Source organism: Hippocampus bargibanti, linkage group LG02, assembly GCF_051943395.1.
Source record: "Hippocampus bargibanti isolate YZ-2025 linkage group LG02, ASM5194339v1, whole genome shotgun sequence".
NCBI lineage: Eukaryota > Metazoa > Chordata > Actinopteri > Syngnathiformes > Syngnathidae > Hippocampus > Hippocampus bargibanti.
Genome location: NC_142735.1, coordinates 27,290,743 through 27,312,876, shown reverse-complemented (window position 1 = coordinate 27,312,876; position 22,134 = coordinate 27,290,743). Strand labels below are relative to the sequence as shown.

The following is a 22,134-nucleotide window of genomic DNA, read 5'->3' as shown; positions in this document are numbered from 1 at the left end:
AGCGCATGTGAACTAATCTGATTAGCGCGCAGGGAGGATTACCTACAGAAACAGATGGATCTGCGAGATGGTCATCGAGGTTTACTTTGCCAATGGCAGCAAAATGAAGACAGATTAAAAACGCACATTGTCCAAGCCTGACATGCAGACATTTTGGAATTTTTGACGAAGTAAGGTAAATTCCAATGCATCTGCCATGGAATATTTATTTATTTTGTTTATTTATGTATTTGTTTGATTAGTATTTGTGTTTATCCATTTCATGTTTACTTATTTATTTGTTAATTTTTTTATCTATTTGTTCATTTATCAGTTTGTTTATTAGTTCTGTATTTATTTGCTTATTTTTTTATTTTATTTATTATTTTAGTATTTTATTTATTTTCAAAATGCTACATGTAAACGTATTACATAATTTAAAATTGACACTAGTATTTTTTCCATTGCTATTTAAAACCCCCATCCAGGTACTTTAAACTGTCCGATTGTGGAATATATGTGTGATGTCCCCTATGGTGGACGAAACGGCGGGAGACCTCCCGGTAAGAGACGTTGGTCTGATGAGGGGAGGACTCATGCCAGCCGCTGTCCGAGGTTGGTTTCGACCAGTATAAGAAGTTTTAAATATCGAAACAGTATTTATGAACATGCCCCATCTGCGTAGATGCCATATGTGATGTGAAACCATGGAAGAAGCATCACATGATGATTACAAAAGGTGACGGAGACCACCTTTGGGTCTTTTTCTTCAAGCTCTTTTTAAGTTTTTTTTCCATCCTTGTCCCTCCAGATCCTCAGCGGGTTTTTCGCCTGCCCAGGGAACAACTAGAGGATCTTTGCCTCCACGTGCAAGAAGAAAATGTTGTGCTGAGAAAGCACACACGAGCGCAGGAGCAGAAGATGCGCAGGTGGGCATGACGATTGAATCTAAAAAGTCTTGAAAACATCTCAAATTGACCTGGAGGTTTTGTTCTTCCCCGAAAGGATGTCCACGAGGTTGATGCGTCTCCGTCAGGTGGGGGTGGGGTCCGGCACCGCCAAGGAGAAGGACATGGAGGATGACTTACAGGAGCTGGAAAATCGTGTGGCCACGTTGGAAAGCCAAAAAGTCATTTTACGCAACAAACTCAGCCTGGCCAAGCAGCACGTTTTGGACCTGGGGGGTCGAACGCCGTACAAGTTCACCAAAGGTGTTCTGGTGTTCTTTCTGGACCAGCCCCGACCTGTTCAGATTAAAAAAAAAAATCATCATTCTGTCCCCATCTCCTCTCCGAAAGGTACAAAAGGTGTTGAAGTGGATGGGGGAGCTAGCAGGGTGGCCCACACAGCCCCGCCCCGGTACTGTCCGCCGATGGAGGACCCCAGAGGAGACCCGGACAAATCGTGAGTATCAAATAGTATAATCAAATTCATTTGAAAGCCGTCCCCTGTCCCCCCTCTCACACTCCAAGCAGTGTGGGTGAGCGGATGAGGGTGATGGAATTGGAGCTGACTGCCCGGACCCTACGGGAGACCCTCAGAGATAAAGAAAAAGAGATGGAGGGAACGGAGAGAGAGATGAAGAGGCAACAGGCGGAAAGGCACAGGTGAGAACAGCATAAAGGTCACGGGAAGATTTGGCAAAGTTTGAATCGAAGGATCCGGAAGCTCCACAAGTAAAAATGAAAAAAAAAATGAAAAAAAAATGAAAATGAAAAAGCTTTTTGGATTAAAAATGTAACGTCCAATGAAACAGACTCGTGGTTGCATGCATTGTGTCTGATGTTGAACAACATAAAATGATGTAGCGCGGGAATGAAAGGTGATCATTCGTAACGTTTACATTTTTTGGCATGCTGGAAATCATGAACAAGGCGAATTTCATGTGCCGAGTGTTTAGCAATTAGTAATTGGAACAAAGATGTGAATCTGTCTTATTGAATGTGTTCCTGGGAATTCCAGAGGGGATTTCAGTGGGGAAAAGGTGAATTTTTGGTCAGTGGGGATTTTTGGAAAGTTGAAAATGGCTCTTGTGGTGAAGTGAGTGATTGGATTGGATTTGCCTTTATTAGTCTCACAGTGGGGAAATTTACATTTCACAGCAGCAAAGTGATGAAAGGAATGAAAGTAGAAAAACAAAATGAGGCGAATGATTCGAATTTTAAATGACTTGAAACTCCTATGTTACATGTTCTGTTGGGAACGAATCATAGTTGAAAATCTGGAATTCGGGGGGAAAATAAAATAAAATGAGAAAAATAAGGGACTGCAAGGTGGGACAGACAGAGGGAGACAGAACGGGAGGTCACCAGATTGCGCTTATATTTTCTTAGCTGAAAAATAAATGCATGAATAAATGACGAAGGGGGAAAATCAGGTCCTAAACTATGTTCCCATCAAGGAAGGATGCAGGAGCATTGGGTATCTGTTGGTGGACATTCCAGCGGACGGGCCGTCCCGGTATTAACTGGGTGCTAGCTGCTATTTGCTAGCCAGCTGGAGACATTGAAAATAACATTGTGCATTGCTTTGCGGCAAAAAAATGAAAGGTTATTTTCTACTTCTCTGGTTAGGATAAACATCAAAGAGAACGTTGACGTCATCTGTCTCCAAAAGCAGCTTTCTGAGAAGAGCGCCGCCCTAAGGGTCATGCAGGAGAAGATGGCAGATCTGCAACAGGTGGCACTCAACAAGCCGTGACTTTTGGTACGGTACCAACATGTTACATCATGTTTTTTCTTTCCAGGCCTATGAGAACCAACTGGAGGAGGTAAAGGCACACGCGTAGTCCATCTGGCGGACCGCTCATATTCCTTTTCGTTTCCTTTCCAGAGTCAAAGGTCCCTGCGTGAAAGTCAGACTCTTCTTTTGGAGAAAGTGGATGAGCTGAGCGAGCGGTTCAAGCAAGAGAGGCAGAAAGCGCTGACGCTGGAGGCTGAGCTGATGACGGCCGCTGTGTCTCTACAGAACCTGGACCAGGTCTGAAGCCAAAAAGAACCGCGGTAGGATTTTCAGAGGAAACCGCTCGACAACTCGATTGTTTCTCTTCCAGCTCCAAGATCGCATCACGGATCTGGAAGGAGAGAAGGATCGGATCAAAGAAAACTATGACTCGTTGCTCGAGAGGTAAGACTCCAAAATTTGTTTGAGGCACTTAAAACCCTTCAATCACATTTCTTTCCCCTCTGCCCCCTAAAGTACTTTATTGACTTACGACGGAGGCGTCGGCCACGTGGACAAACGTACCAAGGCCGACATGCAGAGGGAGCAGTCAGAGGATGCCATGAGCAGGAGGGACAACCAGATCCTGACGGAAGCGCTACAAATCGAGAGGGAGGAGAGAGACCGACTGCGATCAGAGGCGGAGAAGCTCAGACAAGAGAAGGAGACACTGGAGTGGCAACATCGCGGTATGATGACATTGCGGGGGAGATTTTGGAGTCGAGTCAACCTGCCTCTTACCCCAATAGCATCTTTGTTCAGCCCGAGTGAAAGATTTGGATGAGGAGATTCTCCGGTGTAAAGAAGAGATATCCTGCCTGCAGACCAGACTTGACTCGGTCACCAAGGTTCTGAAACATCGGAAGGACAGATGGACCACCCCCCTTTTGGCCTCATTTTGAAACCATTCTTTGTCCTTCCTCGTAAGGAGTTTGACATGAGTGATGAAGAGCTCAGCCAAACGCTTTTTCAGATCAAGGTGTGCCAGCAAAGAAACCCCGCCCCCAACACCGTTCAATGTTGGACCTTCACAGAAGGCATCTTCTTATCTTGGGGCAGGCCTTCCGGATGCAGCAGGAGAGCAGGGAGGGTTTACGTTTTCTCGGGCCCGACGGTGGCAAGGAAGACCCCGAGCGGACCGACATCCAAGCATTGCACGCCGAAACTGTGCTGGAACTGCAGAAAACCAGGAGCCTCCTTTTGCTGGAGCACCGCATCAGTGAAGACCTTCAGGTTCCATTGCATTCCTCAATATCAGGTCAGTCATAACACTGGTTTTCATCAAAAACATTTCTATCCGAAGAGGGAGCTAGACGCGGTCAAGGAAAGGCTGGAGACAGACAGGGTGCAGGTGAGGATGGCAATGGCAGCAAAAGACCAAATTTTATCCAAAAGGGCTCGTCAGATTAACACCTTACAAGGTAAGGAAAACGCCCATCTAACCTTCACTTCACGGAAAGGAAAATTCATTTCGACTGTTTCCGTTCCAAAGCCCGGTTGAAAGATTTTACATACAGTGCCAAGAACCGCAAAGGGACCATGCCCATCCAGTACACGTGGACACCAAGTGAGCAGGAACTTGTCCAAACCGTTGAGGAAGACATTTCATGTGCTCCACCAAGGCTCGGAGAGTCCCTCCTGGAACTACAAATCAAGGTAAAATAATAAATTGACCTCCCACTGAACATCAGCGTTACCCAATTCTCTGTCTTTCCACTTGAGGCCGCCACCTTCACCCCAGGGGGCCTTCAGACGATGAGCCACTTTCATTCAGACCGAGCAGAAGACATGGTAACCTTCTGCACCTACAGCCTTTTGGACTTTGAAGTTCACTCCACGCCTCTGGTGGCAGGAAGCCAGCCCAACTATGGCTTCACTTCTCATTACGCTTTGACGGCCTGTGATCTGGGAAGGCTGGGGGTCCAAGGCGCGAGTGTTCGAGTGGAGCTCCACCAGGCAATAGGTGGTGTCCGCTTTGTGACGCACGGGAGTGGTCACTTGTCCCTCATGGGGGCCATGGAAAGAAGAGGGGAGCGTGCCAATGGCCGGGTTAACATTACAGGTAGGGGATTTTAGGTCACGGAAGAAAAAAAATACGAAAAAACACATCTTACATGTTTCAAACACTTCTTTCCATTCCAATTTTTAGCAAATGTAAGCTAAATGTGTCACTGATTTTCACATTAAGGCTCGGAGGGGGAAGTCGTCGGTGTGGTGGATTTCTGGGCACGCTTGTTCCTACCTGCCGAGCCCTTAGAGGGTGTGACGGCGAGAGACGGCGACGGGATCACGGCAATGCAGACGATACAGACTCACATCACTCTGGGCTGGCAAGAACGCAGCCATGCAGTAAATATGTTCATTTACTTATTTTTCATGTATATATTTTTTAATCCCTATCACCATCGCACCACTTTCTGCCCCCAGCAGGAATTATTTGACTATGGCGGCGGGATTCCCAATGAGCTCATGCTGCTACTGGACCGATGTGAGGGTCTCAGTGGGCGATGGCCCGGGGTACTTCCTGATACATACCTGACCTACAGGCTCTATGACCTGCAACCACACGTGTCCAAAACCGTTCCGGGTACAGCGGACCCCGTATTCCGCGACACTGCCTGCTACCCGCTTGCCGTCACAGTAGATGTGCTGCGCTACCTGCGGTATGCTTTGAAAGAGATATTTCAGAATTGGGTTTTGTAGTACAGTGTGAAAACATGCGCTGGTTCATTTGCGCAGGTCAAGCAGTCTTTGGGTGTATGTGTTTGATGAGAGCGATGATCAGATCCCACCAACCTACTTGGCTAAAACGCCCGTCCCGCTGAGAGCTCTTGCTGCAGGCAAGGAGATCACAGGTGTGTTCGCTTGGAAAGGAAAAAAAAGACAGACAAACCAAAATTCAGGACAGTCATTTACAATTCCAATCATCCAGCAACACAAGGTGATACAATATAACAATACAAACAGGCATATATTCTTCCTCCTCTGCACAAAATATGACTCATATTATTTCCGTACTGAGAACACATTCGAGGAGCTGAGTCTCTGTTACAGTCTCTTTAATGCTGTTTTCCCCCCATTATTTTTTAAAATCCATTTCATTATCCATCGCAAACATGTTGGAGCCTATCCCAGCCTGTCTTTGGGCAGAAGGGGATGTACACCCAGGACTGGTCGCCAGCCAATTGGAGTGCATACATAGACAAATACCCATTTACACTCAAAATCACAACTATTGACAATTTGGAATGTTCCATTAACCTGACATGAATGTTTTAGGGAAGTAGGAGAGAACAGTTATGGTACGCTATGGTGCCAAAATTCGGCTATTTCATTCCTTGTACAGACGCTCCCCACCTTATGAACGAGGTACGTTCCGTGCGGTCCATCGATGAGAAGGTTTCTTCAGCCGTCATCTGTACAAATGTGAAGGTTTCGGACGTTTCGCCTCCTATCCAAGAGGCTTCGTCAGCGAACTAAAGTCTGACTGGTCGTATCGGCCCTATTTATATATCCCTAATGTCCAGACATGGTGGCGCCGGACACAGCTATGATAGGTCCCTACTCTCAGGTTGGGGGGGCAGAGGACTCATACAATAGCCTGCTTAGGCAAAACAGGTTAGGCAACTTTCGTAATGCTGATGAGGGTCGTTATGCTGATGAGGTGATACCGGTGGGAGTGGGGGTAATAGGCCAGTCGTTAGTCAGGAATGTAGGAACAATCAGTGGGGCCACAGGGAGGGGTCCTCTGCCCCCCCGACCTGAGAGTAGGGACCTATCATAGCTGTGTCCGGCGCCACCATGTCTGGACATTAGGGATATATAAATAGGGCCGATACGACCAGTCAGACTTTAGTTCGCTGACGAAGCCTCTTGGATAGGAGGCGAAACATCCGAAACCTTCACATTTGTACAGATGACGGCTGAAGAAACCTTCTCATCGATGGACCACTCCTGTACGACTGAGAGCTTACACAGACGTTCCGTGCGGTCGTTCGTAAAATGAATTTGTTTGTCAGTTGCTTCAGTGCTATATTTTGTATGGAATGTATTTTTAAAGAACAACCGACACCACTTTTTTTGTTTCTTAACTGACATCAGAAAAACATTTTATAGCATCAAAAAACGCAAGATGATATTTGTAGTCAAATGCAAAAAACCAATAAAAATGACTTAAAGTGTCTCAAAACGACTTCAAATTGAACCTGGAAGTGGCCAGTTTCAGAAGGTCCCGCCCCTTGTTCGTGGTGTCACGCCAAGACGTCTTGCCTTGCACGAGAATCAAAACAATGGCTTCAGATTTGAAGAAGATGCTTTCTTGTTACTCATCCAGTTATGAATATGATTCAAATAGTTCTGAAGAGGAAAGCATACATGTTTGCAATTGATTAAAGAATTTATTCCAGGTCATTTTGAGGCATCTAGACAGAAATGTAGCACCCAAAAAATGCAGAAGATGGCGACAAAGCTCCGTGGAAATGGGCTGATTTGTCTCCTGGGAATTTTTGTCAGCGAATATTAAATAGCTGTCTCAGTGCAACACACAACAATTCACCATTGCGTTATTTATGTGTTTTTCTTCTAATCTCGCCGTCAACACGGATCAACACAAAGTTTTCAGACTAAACAAAGTATCGCAAAATGCATTGTGCGTCCTTTCTCTGTCAGGGGCGTTCCAGATGTGACGTGGCGTCAGGACTTGTCACCAACTCAAAAACAAGACTTCCTGAATATTCAGTGCGAGTCTTAAAACGTAAAATATAGCTATATGCAGTGGAATCTTTGTAAAATACGCTCAGTAGAAGTGAAGCGATTTTACAAATTATGGACACAACTTGTCTGAGGCCGTCGGTTGTCCTTTAAGGCAAACAGTGAATGCGGAAGTATAAAACACAGACGCTCTGACAGTCGTAAAATAAATTCACACCTACTGTAGTACGACGACTTATAGTCGTCGTACTACACTATAGTCTTCCGTGCCCACATACTGTGCCCACATACGTAGCCAATCGTAAGCGAGCTCGGCGGATCGGGGCCTGAACTTGTTTGAAACACTTCAGCATAGCCGAGAGCTGATTGGTCAGCATTGGTGTCTGTTGCGGGAACATACAGCCAGCCCTTGAAAGCTCCAATGTGTCTGTGTGGGTGCGTGTGCGTAAAGCACAGAACGTAGCCAGTCGCAAGTGAGCTCGGCCAGAAAATGGCACGCAATACAAAATTAAACATTTTTCGACATACTGGACCCGCAAAAATGTTTTTATGTACTGTTATTTGTGACTCGAATGTTTTTAAGTTTGGGAGCCTCAGTCTATATCTTGGCTAATCACCCGATGAATCGGTTATCTCATTTTTATCTGCCATACATGGGAATTCGCATTGTCCTGAAAAAAAAATCCACATTTGTTGAGCCCTGCAATAACGTCAACATCATCCCCAGGCGATTACGTGCTGCGTGATCCTGCTGGGGGTCCTAGGGGGACAGTCAGAGTGCTGATTAAATGGAAATACCCCTTTCAACCACCGGGGGATTTCATGGGAAGCAGTGAGCGGAGACGAGAAGAAGCACAAAGATCACAGAGGCCCATCGCCAAGCCCAGGGTCAAGGTGTTGTTCGAATTCTTTCTGCTCACGAAACGGTTGTATCTATTCCCCATTTTCACTCATTTTTTTTCCCCCTCCAGACGCAGGCACTTGCGCCAGGACAACCGAAAACAAGACAGAGGAAGACAAAAGCTTCCGTGAGATTTCAATTGCACGACATCAGGGTACGCTGAGCTCATGCTCACCTTCCGAATGCTCTGTGTTTACAGTCCGACTCCATAAAACCGGTCTCCACCAAGAAATCCCATCTGGGGTCACCCGGCCTACCCGACAAGGGACCTTCGATTGCGCTTTCCGCATCTTCTGACTCGCCAATGACACAGTAAGTCACACCTGTGGGAATTAAAAACGAAAGTATGGTAATGCTTCGTTTTTCGTGGTTAAGGGGAACAAGGAACCCCCCCCCCCCCCCCCCGGCCCCCGAAAGGTGAAAACCATGAAGTGGGATTTACCTATCCCCTAAGCTTTTTTTCTGGATGCAGATATGGGTAACACCACATTAAAAATAACAAGTAAACACGTTTTTATACAGGTGGCCCGGTAGTTGAGTGATTAGTGCGACGAATCTCTCAGTGCAGAGGTCGTGGGTTCAATCACCACTCCGGCCTCCCAATGTGGAGTTTGCATGTTCTCCCCGGTCTTTCATGGCATTCCTCTAGGTCAGGCATGGGCAAACTACGGCCCGCGGGCCACATACGGCCCGTTAGGCTTTTTAATCCGGCCCGCCGAATTTGCCCAAATTATAGTACAGTGTCTAAAACTCATGACAAAAAGTTAGCGAACAACAGGACAGATAACTGAAAAGTTGCCTGCCCCATTTTTCACAACTTGAAGCACAATGAGACAACTAATCACATTAAAAAAACATTGTAAGAAAGCATAAAGTTTATTCTAAAATCAAGAATGCACCTACTACAAATGCTACCTTGCTTAATTTACGATAAATGTGCATGGCTGTAGATTTTGCTGCAGTAGTCGATTGTCATTGCCGTGCACAATGCAACGTTTGCATTGCTTCCTATGAGCCACTACGCCCCTTTCATAAGTCTCACGTACACTTTACAGTCACGGTTTAATGTAAATTTACGTTTTTTAGCGTCACATATGTTGTTAGCTTCTTTTGAATCTTTCTTCTGGTCTGAGGTTCTGTCCATCTATTTTGGAAAATGACATGCAATTGCACGACTTTATAACGCTTGCGAAAGTCCGGACGAAAGAAGCAGGTTTCTGATTGGCTGCCGTGCCGAGTATGCAAATTTCAACTGCAGGTAGGCTATGTTTGTGTGCTCGGCGACGGTACACGTGTATTGTTTGCGCGTGAAGGCGAGGGCGTCAGTGAGGAGTTTGTTGAGCGTGCGGTCAGGACAAGCCATCTGTTACGATACTCGAGGCAAGGACGCCGGGCTCGAGTGGCGAGGGAAGGAGGGAAGGCTTGGATCCGAAATGCAACGGCGAGACAGAGATCAGGGTAAAGTCTTTTACTGGAACACGCATGCAAAACAACAAACTCATAAAGTGGGGAATGTGCGTAAAGGCAATGGAAGAAATAGCGAACCTGACAGCAAGGTAGTAATGGGGGTGACTTCCGAAATATTCCGACGGAGACAGGATAGCGCAATCGGTAGATATAGTCAGAAGGCACAATTACGGGAATGACAAACAGCTGTGGGAACCCAGGTGCGTGATGATGGGAGGGGCCGTCTCCAGGGAGCAGCGGAGGAGATGACAGGAGGGGCGGGGCGCGCCCAGGACGGCGACGAGATGTGACAGTGCCCCCCCCTCAACGGACGCCTCTTGGCGGCCCACCAGGTTTGGAAGGGTGAGCCGCATGGAACGCCCGGATGAGAGATGGGTCGAGGATCCAGGCACGTGGGACCCACTGTCGTTCCTCCGGTCCATAGCCCTCCCAGTCGACCAGGTACTGCACTCCTCTGCCCATGCGCCTGGAATCCAGTATCTCCCGCACGGTGTAGACCGGTCCGTCGGCCAACATCCGGGGGGGAGGTGGGGGGGTGGGCGTGGGGGCTAAGGAGCTGGTTTCCACTGGCTTGAGGAGGGAAACGTGAAAGACGGGGTGGATCCTCATGGTGGGTGGCAGCCGGAGCCTCACCGAGACCGGGCTGAGGATGGCCTCGATGGGGAAGGGACCCGTAAAGCGTGGGCCCAGCTTGGCTGAAGACCCTGCCAGCCGAAGGTCCCTCGTGGACAGCCACACCTCCTGCCCGACCTGGTAGTTGGGTGCCTGTCTCCGATGACGGTCCGCCAACCGCTGGTTCCGGGATGCGGTGCGTGTCAGGGCGTCCCTGGTCTCCTTCCAGACTCGGTGGGCCCGTCTGAGGTGATGTTCAATAGACGGGACCTCCACCTGGCCCTCCTGTGTGGGGAACAAGGGCGGCTGATAGCCACAGGCGGACATGAATGGGGACCGACCTGTGGCTGCGGAGACCAGGGAGTTGTGGGCGTACTCCACCCAGGGTAGGTGCAGGGCCCACGACGCCGGGTTGTGGAGGCACACGCACCGGAGGGCCGCCTCCAGGTCCTGGTTCTTCCTCTCCGTCTGTCCGTTGGTCTGGGGATGGTATCCGGATGACAGGCTCGCCGACGCCCCTAGGGACCGACAGAAACGCTTCCATACCTTGGACACGAACTGCGGTCCCCGGTCCGACACGATGTCCGTCGGAATCCCGTGGAGACGGACGACGTGGTTAACCAGGAGTTGAGCCGTCTCGATGGCGGACGGCAACCTGGTTAACGGGACGAAGTGGGCCGACTTGGAGAATCGGTCCACAACGGTGAGGACGACCGTCTTGCCACGGGAGGGGGGGAGGCCTGTCACGAAGTCGACGGAGATGTGAGACCAGGGTCTGGACGGCACCGGTAGCGGTTGGAGGAGTCCTGCCGGGGGCTGGTGGGAAGCTTTCCCACAAGCGCAGGTCGGGCAGGCTTTCACGAAGCTGGTGATGTCCCTTCGGAACCCCGGCCACCAGAACCGTTGGGCGATGAGTTGGATCGTCCTGTTGACCCCCGGGTGACAGGCAATCTTGGAGGTGTGCCCCCAGACGAGCACCTCCGTGCGAAGAGGGGCGGGGACGAACAGGCGATCCTTAGGACAGCCCCTGGGGATGGTGGTCGTCCCCAGGGCTTGCTGAACTTTTCTCTCAACCTCCCACCTCAGGGCACCCAGGATGCGTTGGGCCGGCAGGATGTTGGTGGTGGTCTCCTCCCTTTCTGCCGGCTCATGGATGCGGGATAGGGCATCGGGCTTGGTGTTCTGTGACCCTGGGCAGTAGGTGAGAGAAAATTTAACCGGGTGAGGAAGAGTGACCATCGGGCCTGTCGCGAGTTAAGTCTCTTGGCAGACCGGATGGCCGCCAGGTTCTTGTGATCCGTGTAGACGGTGAAGGGGTGTTTAGCTCCCTCAAGCCAGTGTCTCCATTCCTGCAGGGCCAGGACGACCGCCAGCAGTTCCCGATTGCCGACGTCATAATTGGCCTCGGCGGGGCTGAGCCGGCGGGAGAAGAAGGTGCATGGGCGTAGCTTCTGGTCGGTGGGAGAGCGCTGGGAAAGGACGGCCCCTACTCCGGACTCGGATGCGTCAACCTCGACCGTGAACGGAAGCTCGGGGTCGGGATGACGCAGGACAGGGGGGTTGGTGAAGGCACGACGGAGGCGGTTGAATGCCCCCTCAGCATCGGGAGTCCACCTGAAAGGGAGCTTGGTGGACGTGAGGTTAGTGAGGGGAAGTGCCTTCTGACTATACCCGCGAATGAAGCGGCGGTAGAAGTTGGCAAACCCCAAAAACCGCTGAAGCTGCTTGCGCGTCTTAGGGGTCGGCCATTCCACCACCGCTTTGGTTTTGGCGGGGTCGGCCCTGAGCTGCCCCTGCTCCACGACAAACCCCAGGAACGACAGAGAGCGGACATGGAAGTCGCACTTCTCTGCCTTCACGTAGAGCCGGTTTTGCAGGAGCCGCGCCAGGACCCGTCGGACGTGTTGCCGATGTTCTTCTGCAGAGCGGGAAAAAATAAGAATGTCATCGAGGTAAACAAAAACGAAAACATTGAGGAAGTCCCTGAGCACATCATTTATCAGATTTTGGAAAACGGCGGGCGCGTTCGTGAGCCCGAACGGCATCACCAGGTATTCGAAGTGCCCTAAAGGTGTCTTGAATGCTGTTTTCCATTCATCCCCCTCACGGATACGGACCAAATGGTAGGCGCTGCGAAGGTCTAATTTAGAAAACATGGTGGCGGACTGAAGGGGCGCGAAGGCCGAATCCATGAGGGGGAGAGGGTATCTGTTACGGATGGTGATGTCGTTCAGGCCCCGGTAGTCAACGCATGGGCGCAGGGATCCGTCCTTCTTCTCGATAAAGAAAAACCCTGCGCCCAGCGGGGAACGCGACGGGCGAATGAGTCCCGCCGCTAGAGAGGAGTCTATGTAAGTGCTCAGGGCTTCCCGTTCCGGTTGTGAAATGTGGTAAAGTCTGGAGTCCGGTAATGGAGCCCCTGGCTGCAAGTCAATGGCACAGTCATACGGTCGGTGGGGTGGCAGGGATTGGGCTCTGTCCTTGCTGAACACCTCCCGCAGGTCATGGTAACATTGTGGCACACCCTTGAGGCAGATGGCCTCGGGCGGGCCAACGCGGGAGGGATCTTGCCCTGCCGTAGCCGACCGTAGGCAGTTGGCGTAGCAGTAGGGGCTCCAGCCCTGAATGGTGGGACCCTCCCAGGAGATGGATGGGTCGTGGGTATTGAGCCAGGGAAGACCCAATACCAATGGCGCATTCCGGGAGGGCATGACTAAAAATTGGCGGTGCTCCACATGGTTCCCCGCTACCCGAAGTTTGAGCGGGGCCGTGATGTGCGTGACTCGCGCTAATAGTCCTCCGTCCAGGTCCACGAACTCCTTGGGGGGCAGGAGGTCGATAAGTTGGCAGCCCAATGAGTCTGCCAACTCGGGATCGATAATGCACCCGTCGGCCCCCGAGTCCACTAATGCCCGCACTGTTTGGGAGCTGGAAGGCCCAGTCAATTCACTTTCCAGCTCCAATCGCGTTACGGGGGTAGGGGGTTTTGCCTCCCGCGGTCGCCTATGTCGTTTCTTCGACAGGGACTTACATGTGCCGGAGGTCTTTGGTTGGGGGCCTTGGGTGCGGCGAGCCCCGGGTTCGATGCGGTCGTTCCCCCCACCAATCAGCATGGGTTCGGGGGAAATCTCCCGACGTCGCACGCGCTCGCTGCCGGCGTTGGTTCTCAACGACCGGGTTCGTGGCTCGTCGGGCCGCCGACCGCTCAGCTCCCTCCGTCGCTCCTGAAGGCGGTGATCAAGGCCGATGACTATGTCGACCAAGTCGTCGAAGGTGGTGCCAGCGTCGCGTGTAGCCAGTTCGTCCTTGAGATCGGAGTTAAGCCCGCGACGAAACACCCCCCTCAACGCTCGGTCGTCGTAGCCGCTGCCAGCGGCCTGAATCCGGAAGGCGACGGAGTACTCTGCAGCCGAGCGGGACCCCTGGACGCAGTCGAGGAGTCTTCCTTCTACCTCAACTTCCGTGACCGGATGGTGGAATACCCGGCGAATCTCTGCCACGAAGTCCGGGTAGGAGGTGCACAGCTCCGGTCGAGACTCCCGGATGGCCAGCACCCACGTCTCGGCGTCTCCCCTGAGCAGGCTGGTGATAAAAGCTACCTTAGCCTCATCGCTAGCGTAGGCTTGCGGCAGTTGTTCAAACACGAGCGCGCATTGCATGAGAAATTGCGCGCAACGCCCGGTTTCGCCTGCGTAGCGAGAGGGGTTGGGTAGCGGGAGCGGGTGCCCACCCGCGGACGGGGAGGACCGAATTGTGAGGGCTGCCAGACGTTCCTCGACCGTCTCGAATCGTTGAGCCAGCGAGGTGGTGATCTGGCGGAGTTCCGCGATGGCTTGCGCCATCTGGCTCGAACGCTCCGCTTGCATGGAGAGGGCGGTGAGGAATCTGTCTTCGCCGGCGGGATCCATGGGTGGTCGGAATATTATGTTACGATACTCGAGGCAAGGACGCCGGGCTCGAGTGGCGAGGGAAGGAGGGAAGGCTTGGATCCGAAATGCAACGGCGAGACAGAGATCAGGGTAAAGTCTTTTACTGGAACACGCATGCAAAACAACAAACTCATAAAGTGGGGAATGTGCGTAAAGGCAATGGAAGAAATAGCGAACCTGACAGCAAGGTAGTAATGGGGGTGACTTCCGAAATATTCCGACGGAGACAGGATAGCGCAATCGGTAGATATAGTCAGAAGGCACAATTACGGGAATGACAAACAGCTGTGGGAACCCAGGTGCGTGATGATGGGAGGGGCCGTCTCCAGGGAGCAGCGGAGGAGATGACAGGAGGGGCGGGGCGCGCCCAGGACGGCGACGAGATGTGACACCATCTATGATTTGGCGGAATTTAACACAAGTAGGTATTATTGAGCTTGAATATTTCGTTGTGTAATAATATGTTTTGAATTTTGAAAGTGATTCCATTTTTCAATAAATGTTGATTTCTTTAACTTTGCCCCTTCGATGGAAACTTATTAAAAACAGACGCAATCTTGATAAATCACAGTGCATGTTATTTCAATCTATTTCCATTTCCTCCTCCAAGTAGCTGCGAAATAGTATGTAAAAACGCCATATTCCTTGAGACAAATTTATTAACTGATCAGGGATATTTTTCACATTTGAAAGACTGTTAATAAATTGGGTTCTTACTGTGCTATGAGGTTTGTACACAGTACATTTAAAGGACAACCGGCACCATTTTTTTGTGTTTCCCACTGACATCAGAAAAACGTTTTATAGCATCTAAAATACCCAAAACAGGCAGGCTGATATTTTTAGTTAAATGAAAAACGACAATAAAAATGACTTCAAATGAAACCGGAAATGGTCAGTTTCAGAAGGTCCCGCCCCCCTGTTCGTGACGTCACGCCAAGACGTCTTGCCTTTTATCGAGAATCAAAACAATGGCTTCAGATTCGGAGAAGATGTTTTCTTGTTACTCATCCAGTTATGAATATGATTCAAATAGTTCTAAAGAGGAAAGCATAAATGTTTGCAATTGATTCAAGGAGTCCTCCCATATCAATTCGAGCCGTCAATGACAGCAATGTAGCACCCAGAAAATGCAGAAGATTGCGCCCAAGCTCCGTTGGAAATGGGCTGATTTGTCAGCTGGGAATTTGTGTCAGCGAATATCAAATAGTTGTCTTGGTGCAACACACAACGATTCACCAGGGCGTTATTTCTGTGTTTTCCTTCTAATTTCACCATCAACACGGATCAACACGAACTATAGCTATATGCTGTGGAATCTTTGTAAAATACGCTCAGTCGAAGTCATTTGAAGTGATTTTATAAATTATGGACATAACTTGTTCAGAGTATTTCCGGCCCAAACACTCCCTCCAAATGCTCCTGCCCCGGCCCCTCTGTCAAATTTTAGAACCCAATGCGGCCCGCGAGTCAAAAAGTTTGCCCACCCCTGCTCTAGGTCAAGGGTGTCCAAAGTCGGTCCTCGAGGGCCGCCTTCGTGCCTGTTTTCCAGCTCTCCCAGGAGCAATGCACCTGATTCAAATCATCAGGACCATTTTGATGCTGCTTCAGAGCTAGCTGATGAGCTGATCATTTGAATCAGGTGTGTTGCTCCTGGGAGAGCTGGAAAACAGGCAGTACAGCGGCCCTCGAGGACCGACTTTGGACACCCCTGCTCTAGGTACTCTGGTTTCCCTCCACATTCCAAAAACATGTATGGCAGACTTGTTTGAATGGGCATGTATATGACGGGGAAGGTATGCACAAAGAAAAAAAAATACATTAACACTTAATATAACCCAATTTTTAAGGTCTCCAGAAACCTCGTCCAGAGAGTCGCCGTTGAGAAAAAGCTCCGCGAGTGAGGGTGGCACTCTGGTAGGAAAGCACAGGAATTTGATTGAATACAGTACGACTGTGCCGCTCAGCTGAGAAAAAAAACACACAGTGATCTGATTTTCAGAATATTCCCTCTTTGGATGTGATATCAATGGATGAAGTGGAGGAGCTGGATGAGGAGATAGGTAGGAACATGCTTGAATTTGTGTGTTGGTCTCTGAGCTGTCTTGTGAAATGTTTATTTATTTATTTATTTATTTATGTGTGTGTAATTATTTATTCACTTATTTATATATTTGTTTTGTTTGTGTATTTATTTATATGTTTATTTGTGTATGTGCGTATGTTATTTATTTATTTATTTATTTATTAATTGACACATTTATTTATATATTTGTGTATATGTTATTTTATAATGCATTTATTTACTTATTTATCAGTGTCCATATGTATGTTGTTTATTTATTTGTTAATTCATGTATTTATTTATTTATGTATGTATTTATTTATTATTTTATTTCATCCATCCAAAACTGGACCAACTTCAGATCCGTCAGAGTCTTTGCAGATCTCAACTAGTGACCTCATCGTGCCATTCAAACCGAAGAAAAGACAGGTACAATAAATGCATTTACAGTAAAGTCTCGTTATATCGATATCGGTTATATTGATAGTACCGCTTATTACGATACTATTTCTATGAACGTCTGTGTAAGCTCTCAGTCGTACAGGAGTGGTCCATCGATGAGAAGGTTTCTTCAGCCGTCATCTGTACAAAAGTGAAGGTTTCGGACGTTTCGCCTCCTATCCAAGAGGCTTCGTCAGCGAAGTCTGACTGGTCGTATCGGATATATAAATGGGGCCGATACGACCAGTCAGACTTTAGTTCGCTGACGAAGCCTCTTGGATAGGAGGCGAAACGTCCGAAACCTTCACTTTTGTACAGATGACGGCTGAAGAAACCTTCTCATCGATATTTCTATGAACGCAAGGAGAAAATTACATATGCGCAGGGTCAGATATATCGATAGTCCCGGTTATATCAATATTTTTTCGGACTACCGAGAATATCGATATAATGAGACTTTACTGTATTTGAAAAAAAAAACATCTCATGGTAAAATCGTCTCTCCCCCAACCTCCTTTCAAGGGGAACAAACTGAAAGTGGAGATCCTGTCCCTGACTTTTGAACCCTCCTCGCACGTGGCGCTGGACGATTCGGTGCAGCGTGTCTTCGTGGAATATCGTTTGCTGGGCGTTCCCATTGAGACCACCGAGACCCCCATGTCCCTCCGCAAGCCCACGGCGGGGGAGGAGATTCACTACAACTTCACACGAGGTGAGAGAAGATGAAAATCAAGATGGGGTGTGGCTCAAGTTTGCTTTTGGCTGATGGATAAATTCCTCTCTTGCTCCGCAAGTCATATATGTGGACGGGTCATTGTCGGCCCCGCTTAGAAGATATCTGTACACCATGTTGGAGGGCAGTGACCCCAATAGGCGCCGGTATCGTATCTGATATTCAAATTCAATTCGGTTTTCCCTGGGGTATCCCATCTTACAAATCTCAGAGTATGTTTTTAAACGCAGGTTGAAGTTCACAATTGTCAGCGAGCCGATGGAGGACGACGAGGAATGCTCGGATATCGGCTACGCTTTTCTGGATCTGCAGGAGCTGCTGCTGACAGGAAATGATGTCATTGAACGGCAAATTGACAGTAAGCGTTTCTTCGCCGGTTTATTCCGCTTGCGGTGAGGAAGCGGATGGCTTCAATCTTTCATATTTGTGTGTTTCCTCCAGTTGTGCATGTGGATGAAGAGAAGGAGGTGATTGGATTCTTGAAAGTGTCTGTCGAGGCAGCAAAAGCTCTGAGCGGTATTTACAAGGAGTTTCAGCAGCCAGAGGAGGAGGGCAGCGAGCATGAAGAAGAAGAGGAAGAGGATCAGAGAGAGAAAAATGACATGAAAGTCATTGAAGACGATGACACTGACTTCTGAGAAGAAAAGAAAAAAATCGGTGAATGTTGAAAAAAGACAATAAATAATTCGAGTTGAAAGCTAAATAGGACAATCAAACTACGATTGTTTTCAATGACTTTCTTTCTGTTTGAAATTCAGTGTCTACTGTATATCAGAAGAAATTTGTTATTTATATTTCTAACGACCCCTGAACGCCTCACACGACAGCCCAAATCACCAATCACAGTCGCACCTGCTGTGTTTGTTTTTCTCCCCCCAATTTCAAATGAAGCCAATAAATCCTTACAATGGCAGAATTTTGTGTTTTTCACATAATTTGAGCGTGATACCCCATTAAACTGGTGTCTAATTCAATAAAACAGGATATAAGAAACTACGGAGCTAATGAGGTAAAGTTAGTTGTTCGTTAGCTAGTTAGCAAGGTTGCTAGTAGCAATCGCATGCAGTGACGGTACAATTATCATTTTTATCGCAATGAAACGTAAAATTAGTATAAGCCTCCCATTGGAAAAGAATCGTCTTTCTATGTTTCCTTTTTTTAATTTCTAATTTTTTAAAACAAGGACGAAATGAAGTTTGTCAACCACCAGATTGCCAGCCAACTTTTCCACAACAAATTCATTGTGGTGTTGGGAGACTCTAGTAAGTATTTCACTTGTATTTATTCTTCCTCACATGTAAAATGAGTTGCAAATTTGAGCATAAAACGTATCCGGATTGAGAGGCCTGATTTTAATTTTATATATAACTAAATCTCGTCCCCTGATGAATGTGTATCGACCTCTATATATATCACCAGTTCAGCGGTCCATCTACAAAGACCTTGTGGTGCTTTTACAGAAGGATGGATACCTCCACGCTGCCCAACTCAAAAGAAAAGCAAGTCATCATGATGAATTCCCCTTTTGCATGTGTGTACAACATGTCCTATTTCCTGTTGCTCTCACTTTCTATCTCTCCGCAGGGTGAGATGAGCTTCGAGCAGGACTGCCTGGTGGAAGGAGGTTGCTTGAACCAGATGCACAACGGAACGGGATACCGTGAGGTCCGACAGTATCAGTCCCACCACCACCTGGTCCGCTTCTACTTTGTGACGCGCATCTACTCGGACTACATGAAGAGCATCATGGAGGACTTGCGGCACGGGCTGAAACCAGATTTAGTCATCGTTAACTCCTGTGTTTGGGACATTTCCAGGTAAGCTTCAAAGCTTATCTTTGAGGTCGTTGAGCATCCGAATCTTTTATTTTCGCATCTTTTGGGGCGGTTTGCTTTCAAACATCCCAATGATGGCCACTAACTTGGTTTGAACCGAACCTCTTTATAGGTACCAGTCACAATGGGTGGATGGGTACAAGGACAACCTCAATCGATTCTTTGAAGACCTGCTTGGGATTCTGCCGGAAGAAAGCTTGGTCATATGGAACCTCACCATGCCCCTGGGAGATCGTATAAGAGGGGGATTCTTGGTTCCAGAGGTACAGTATCATTGAAATTCTACTCAGGGCGGTAAAACGGGAAACCCGCTGCACACAACATTACAAATCACTAATTACTTTGAATTTGAACGAGGGAAGTCAGCATTGTTGCCTTTCCCCCAAAGCAGATCTCACACAAGGCATCCCATCTACGTCATGACGTGATCGAAGCCAACTTCTACAGCGGCGTCCTGGCTGAAGCCTTCAAGGTGGACGTGCTGGACCTCCACTTCCACTTCCGCTTCTCCCTGCAGCACCGTACCAACGACGGCATCCACTGGAATGCCCTGGCCCACCGCCAAATCAGCACCCTTCTGTCGCTGCACGCCGCTGACGCTTGGGGCGTGGAGTTGCCGCTTCGTTCTCTTGGTGATGATGAAGGCGCATTGAAAAGGCGGCTGCTTTCATTCAATCCCGACTCACTCCAAGTTGTTGTTCTTTTAGTCGATATCTCGTTCTCCCGTCCACTGCAAGCAACGGAAATTAATCGTCATGGTAAGATACAAGTCGTAGTGAAATCATCTGTGGACTTTCCATAATGCATCTTTCTTCATTCCGTCCCACAGTGAGGCCCCAAAGGATCACCTGGTCGCCTCGTCCTTTCCACGGTGGCTTGACGGACTTTGAAGCTCACCCGCCGCCACACCGGGACTACCGCTTTGCTGACCTCCCTTTTGGTCATCGTGGCTCTCTATTCAATGGTGCGCAACGCCCATTCATCACATTCTGGTGCCGCCTGTTTGACGTGTGCACTCAGCAGCCCCTTCTCCGTGTTCCAGATTACAACGGGCCCTATGTGATGAGGATGAGGCATGCCAGACACCACTACATGCCGTATACTCATCACCGGCCCGATTACCATTACTACACATCCTACGAGGGGGGAGCTCATTGTCATCTGCGTCAAAGAGGACAAAAAATATTTTGGGGTCAGTTCTCACACGATTGTCACATACATTGAATTATTAGTTTTATATATGATGTTGTTTTAACGCGCATTTCTTATTAAAAGTGCCCTTCCAGCGTAAACTTTTTTTTTCCAAGTCTGTGAGGTTGTGCGGTGTCACAGTGAAGGTGGATGTAGATTAGATGAGCCTTTATTTGTCTCAAAGTGGAGAAATTTTCACATCAGCAAAAACAAAATACACGACCTGCTGTAAAGGCAGCCACTCTCATAGCGCCATCTTGAAGTAAAAAAACAACAAAATAATAAATGGTCACAACACAAAGGTCAAATGAATTAATCTAAATATATATATATATATATATATATATATATATATATATATATATATATATATATATATATATATATACAGTAAAGTCTCGTTATATCGATATTCTCGGGAGTCGGAAAAAATATCGATATAACCAGACTATCGACATACAGTGAGACCTCAACTTACAAACACCTTATCTTACAAACTTTTCGTCTTACAAACGTCACATTTGTGAAAATTAAACCTTATAATAAGCACTATTTTCATAATACACACTCACCACGGCTGGCGGAGTGATCTTCGGCGGGAGCACACGACCGAACAGCACCAGAGGTTAAGTTACCAACAGTCCTTATGGAAGGTGACTCTCCTTCCATAAGCCATCAACGACCATCAGAAAGGTAAATAACACTTTATTTTATAGCAGTTTATTTCTTTAATTACAGTCCTTATGGAATGTGACTCTTTCCAAACAGCAATTCCCTTTGACCTTCGACCTCCAACGCCATTCCATCAAGCCATCAATGACCATCACAAATGTAAATAAAGTGACTTTATGATACAATGCAGTGTATTTCTTTCATTACAATACAATAGCACATTTATTATACATAGAATAAGGTATGTTGTGTGTAGTTTTAAGGCTTATTTAGTTGAAAAGTATATTTTATGGAAACCCGGGAACGGATTATTCCTATTTTAATGGTTTCCTATGGGAATTTTTTTTTAGATACACACTTTTCGCCTTACACACTGTCTGGGAACCAATTAAGTTCGTAAATTGAGGTCTCACTGTATACGATCCTGCGGCATGTATATTTTCTCCGTGCGTTCATAGAAATAGTATCGTAATAAGCAGTACTATCAATATAACCGATAAAATAATAGACTTTAATATATATATATATATATATATATATATATATATATATATATATATATATATATATATATATATGCACAAATGTACATTGAGACTCATTGAAATTATTCACGCTGCTTAGTCCCTATTGCTGAGCTTGCTGGGGGGCCGTAAATTGGCAAATCTGGATTAAAAAAATCCCCCAGAAAGACTGAGCATTCGCCTCAGGGTGCATTGTCACCAGCTAAAAAAAATTGCATACGGCCTTCTAATTTCCCGTAAAGCCAATATAGACAAACGTGGGTTTTCAAACGTCTCGGTTCCCGACAAATTTGTTTTTCAACCAAAAGCGTAGTTTTTCTTTATGCCTTGGTTTACCTTGGCCAAACTGAGGGC

At 47.8% G+C, this 22,134-nt stretch overlaps 2 protein-coding genes across 6 annotated transcripts; both read left to right on the top strand.

Annotated features, from left to right (window-relative positions):
- Window positions 1-37: 37 nt before the first annotated feature.
- Window positions 38-18,461, top strand: rpgrip1 (RPGR interacting protein 1). Of its 3 annotated transcripts, none has more exons than XM_088990612.1 (31): window positions 38-175; window positions 468-594; window positions 665-718; window positions 791-908; window positions 985-1,190; window positions 1,278-1,383; window positions 1,455-1,586; window positions 2,553-2,658; window positions 2,726-2,749; window positions 2,812-2,958; window positions 3,032-3,105; window positions 3,178-3,389; window positions 3,463-3,548; window positions 3,629-3,679; window positions 3,760-3,933; window positions 4,004-4,121; window positions 4,193-4,356; window positions 4,423-4,762; window positions 4,889-5,049; window positions 5,131-5,363; window positions 5,440-5,555; window positions 8,138-8,304; window positions 8,382-8,438; window positions 8,511-8,623; window positions 16,170-16,236; window positions 16,322-16,382; window positions 16,746-16,813; window positions 17,348-17,537; window positions 17,620-17,704; window positions 17,789-17,916; window positions 18,000-18,461. In XM_088990612.1, the coding sequence occupies exons 2-31, from the start codon at window positions 504-506 to the stop codon at window positions 18,194-18,196; spliced, it is 3,846 nt and encodes a 1,281-aa protein (XP_088846738.1). In that variant the 5' UTR covers window positions 38-175; window positions 468-503; the 3' UTR covers window positions 18,197-18,461. The 3 variants fall into 3 exon arrangements, with proteins under 3 accessions (XP_088846738.1, XP_088846736.1, XP_088846737.1); XM_088990610.1 differs by having other exon boundaries at window positions 5,128-5,363; window positions 18,000-18,460; XM_088990611.1 differs by having other exon boundaries at window positions 44-170; window positions 5,128-5,363; window positions 18,000-18,460.
- Window positions 18,462-18,698: 237 nt separating this feature from the next.
- fam113 (family with sequence similarity 113) lies at window positions 18,699-20,916 on the top strand. 3 transcript variants are annotated; one of them, XM_088990615.1, is made up of 8 exons: window positions 18,699-18,820; window positions 18,978-19,057; window positions 19,143-19,375; window positions 19,506-19,656; window positions 19,785-20,025; window positions 20,101-20,151; window positions 20,223-20,357; window positions 20,436-20,916. In XM_088990615.1, the coding sequence occupies exons 1-8, from the start codon at window positions 18,748-18,750 to the stop codon at window positions 20,615-20,617; spliced, it is 1,146 nt and encodes a 381-aa protein (XP_088846741.1). In that variant the 5' UTR covers window positions 18,699-18,747; the 3' UTR covers window positions 20,618-20,916. The 3 variants fall into 3 exon arrangements, with proteins under 3 accessions (XP_088846741.1, XP_088846740.1, XP_088846739.1); XM_088990614.1 differs by having other exon boundaries at window positions 18,699-19,375; XM_088990613.1 differs by having other exon boundaries at window positions 18,699-19,375; window positions 20,223-20,916.
- Window positions 20,917-22,134: the final 1,218 nt, after the last annotated feature.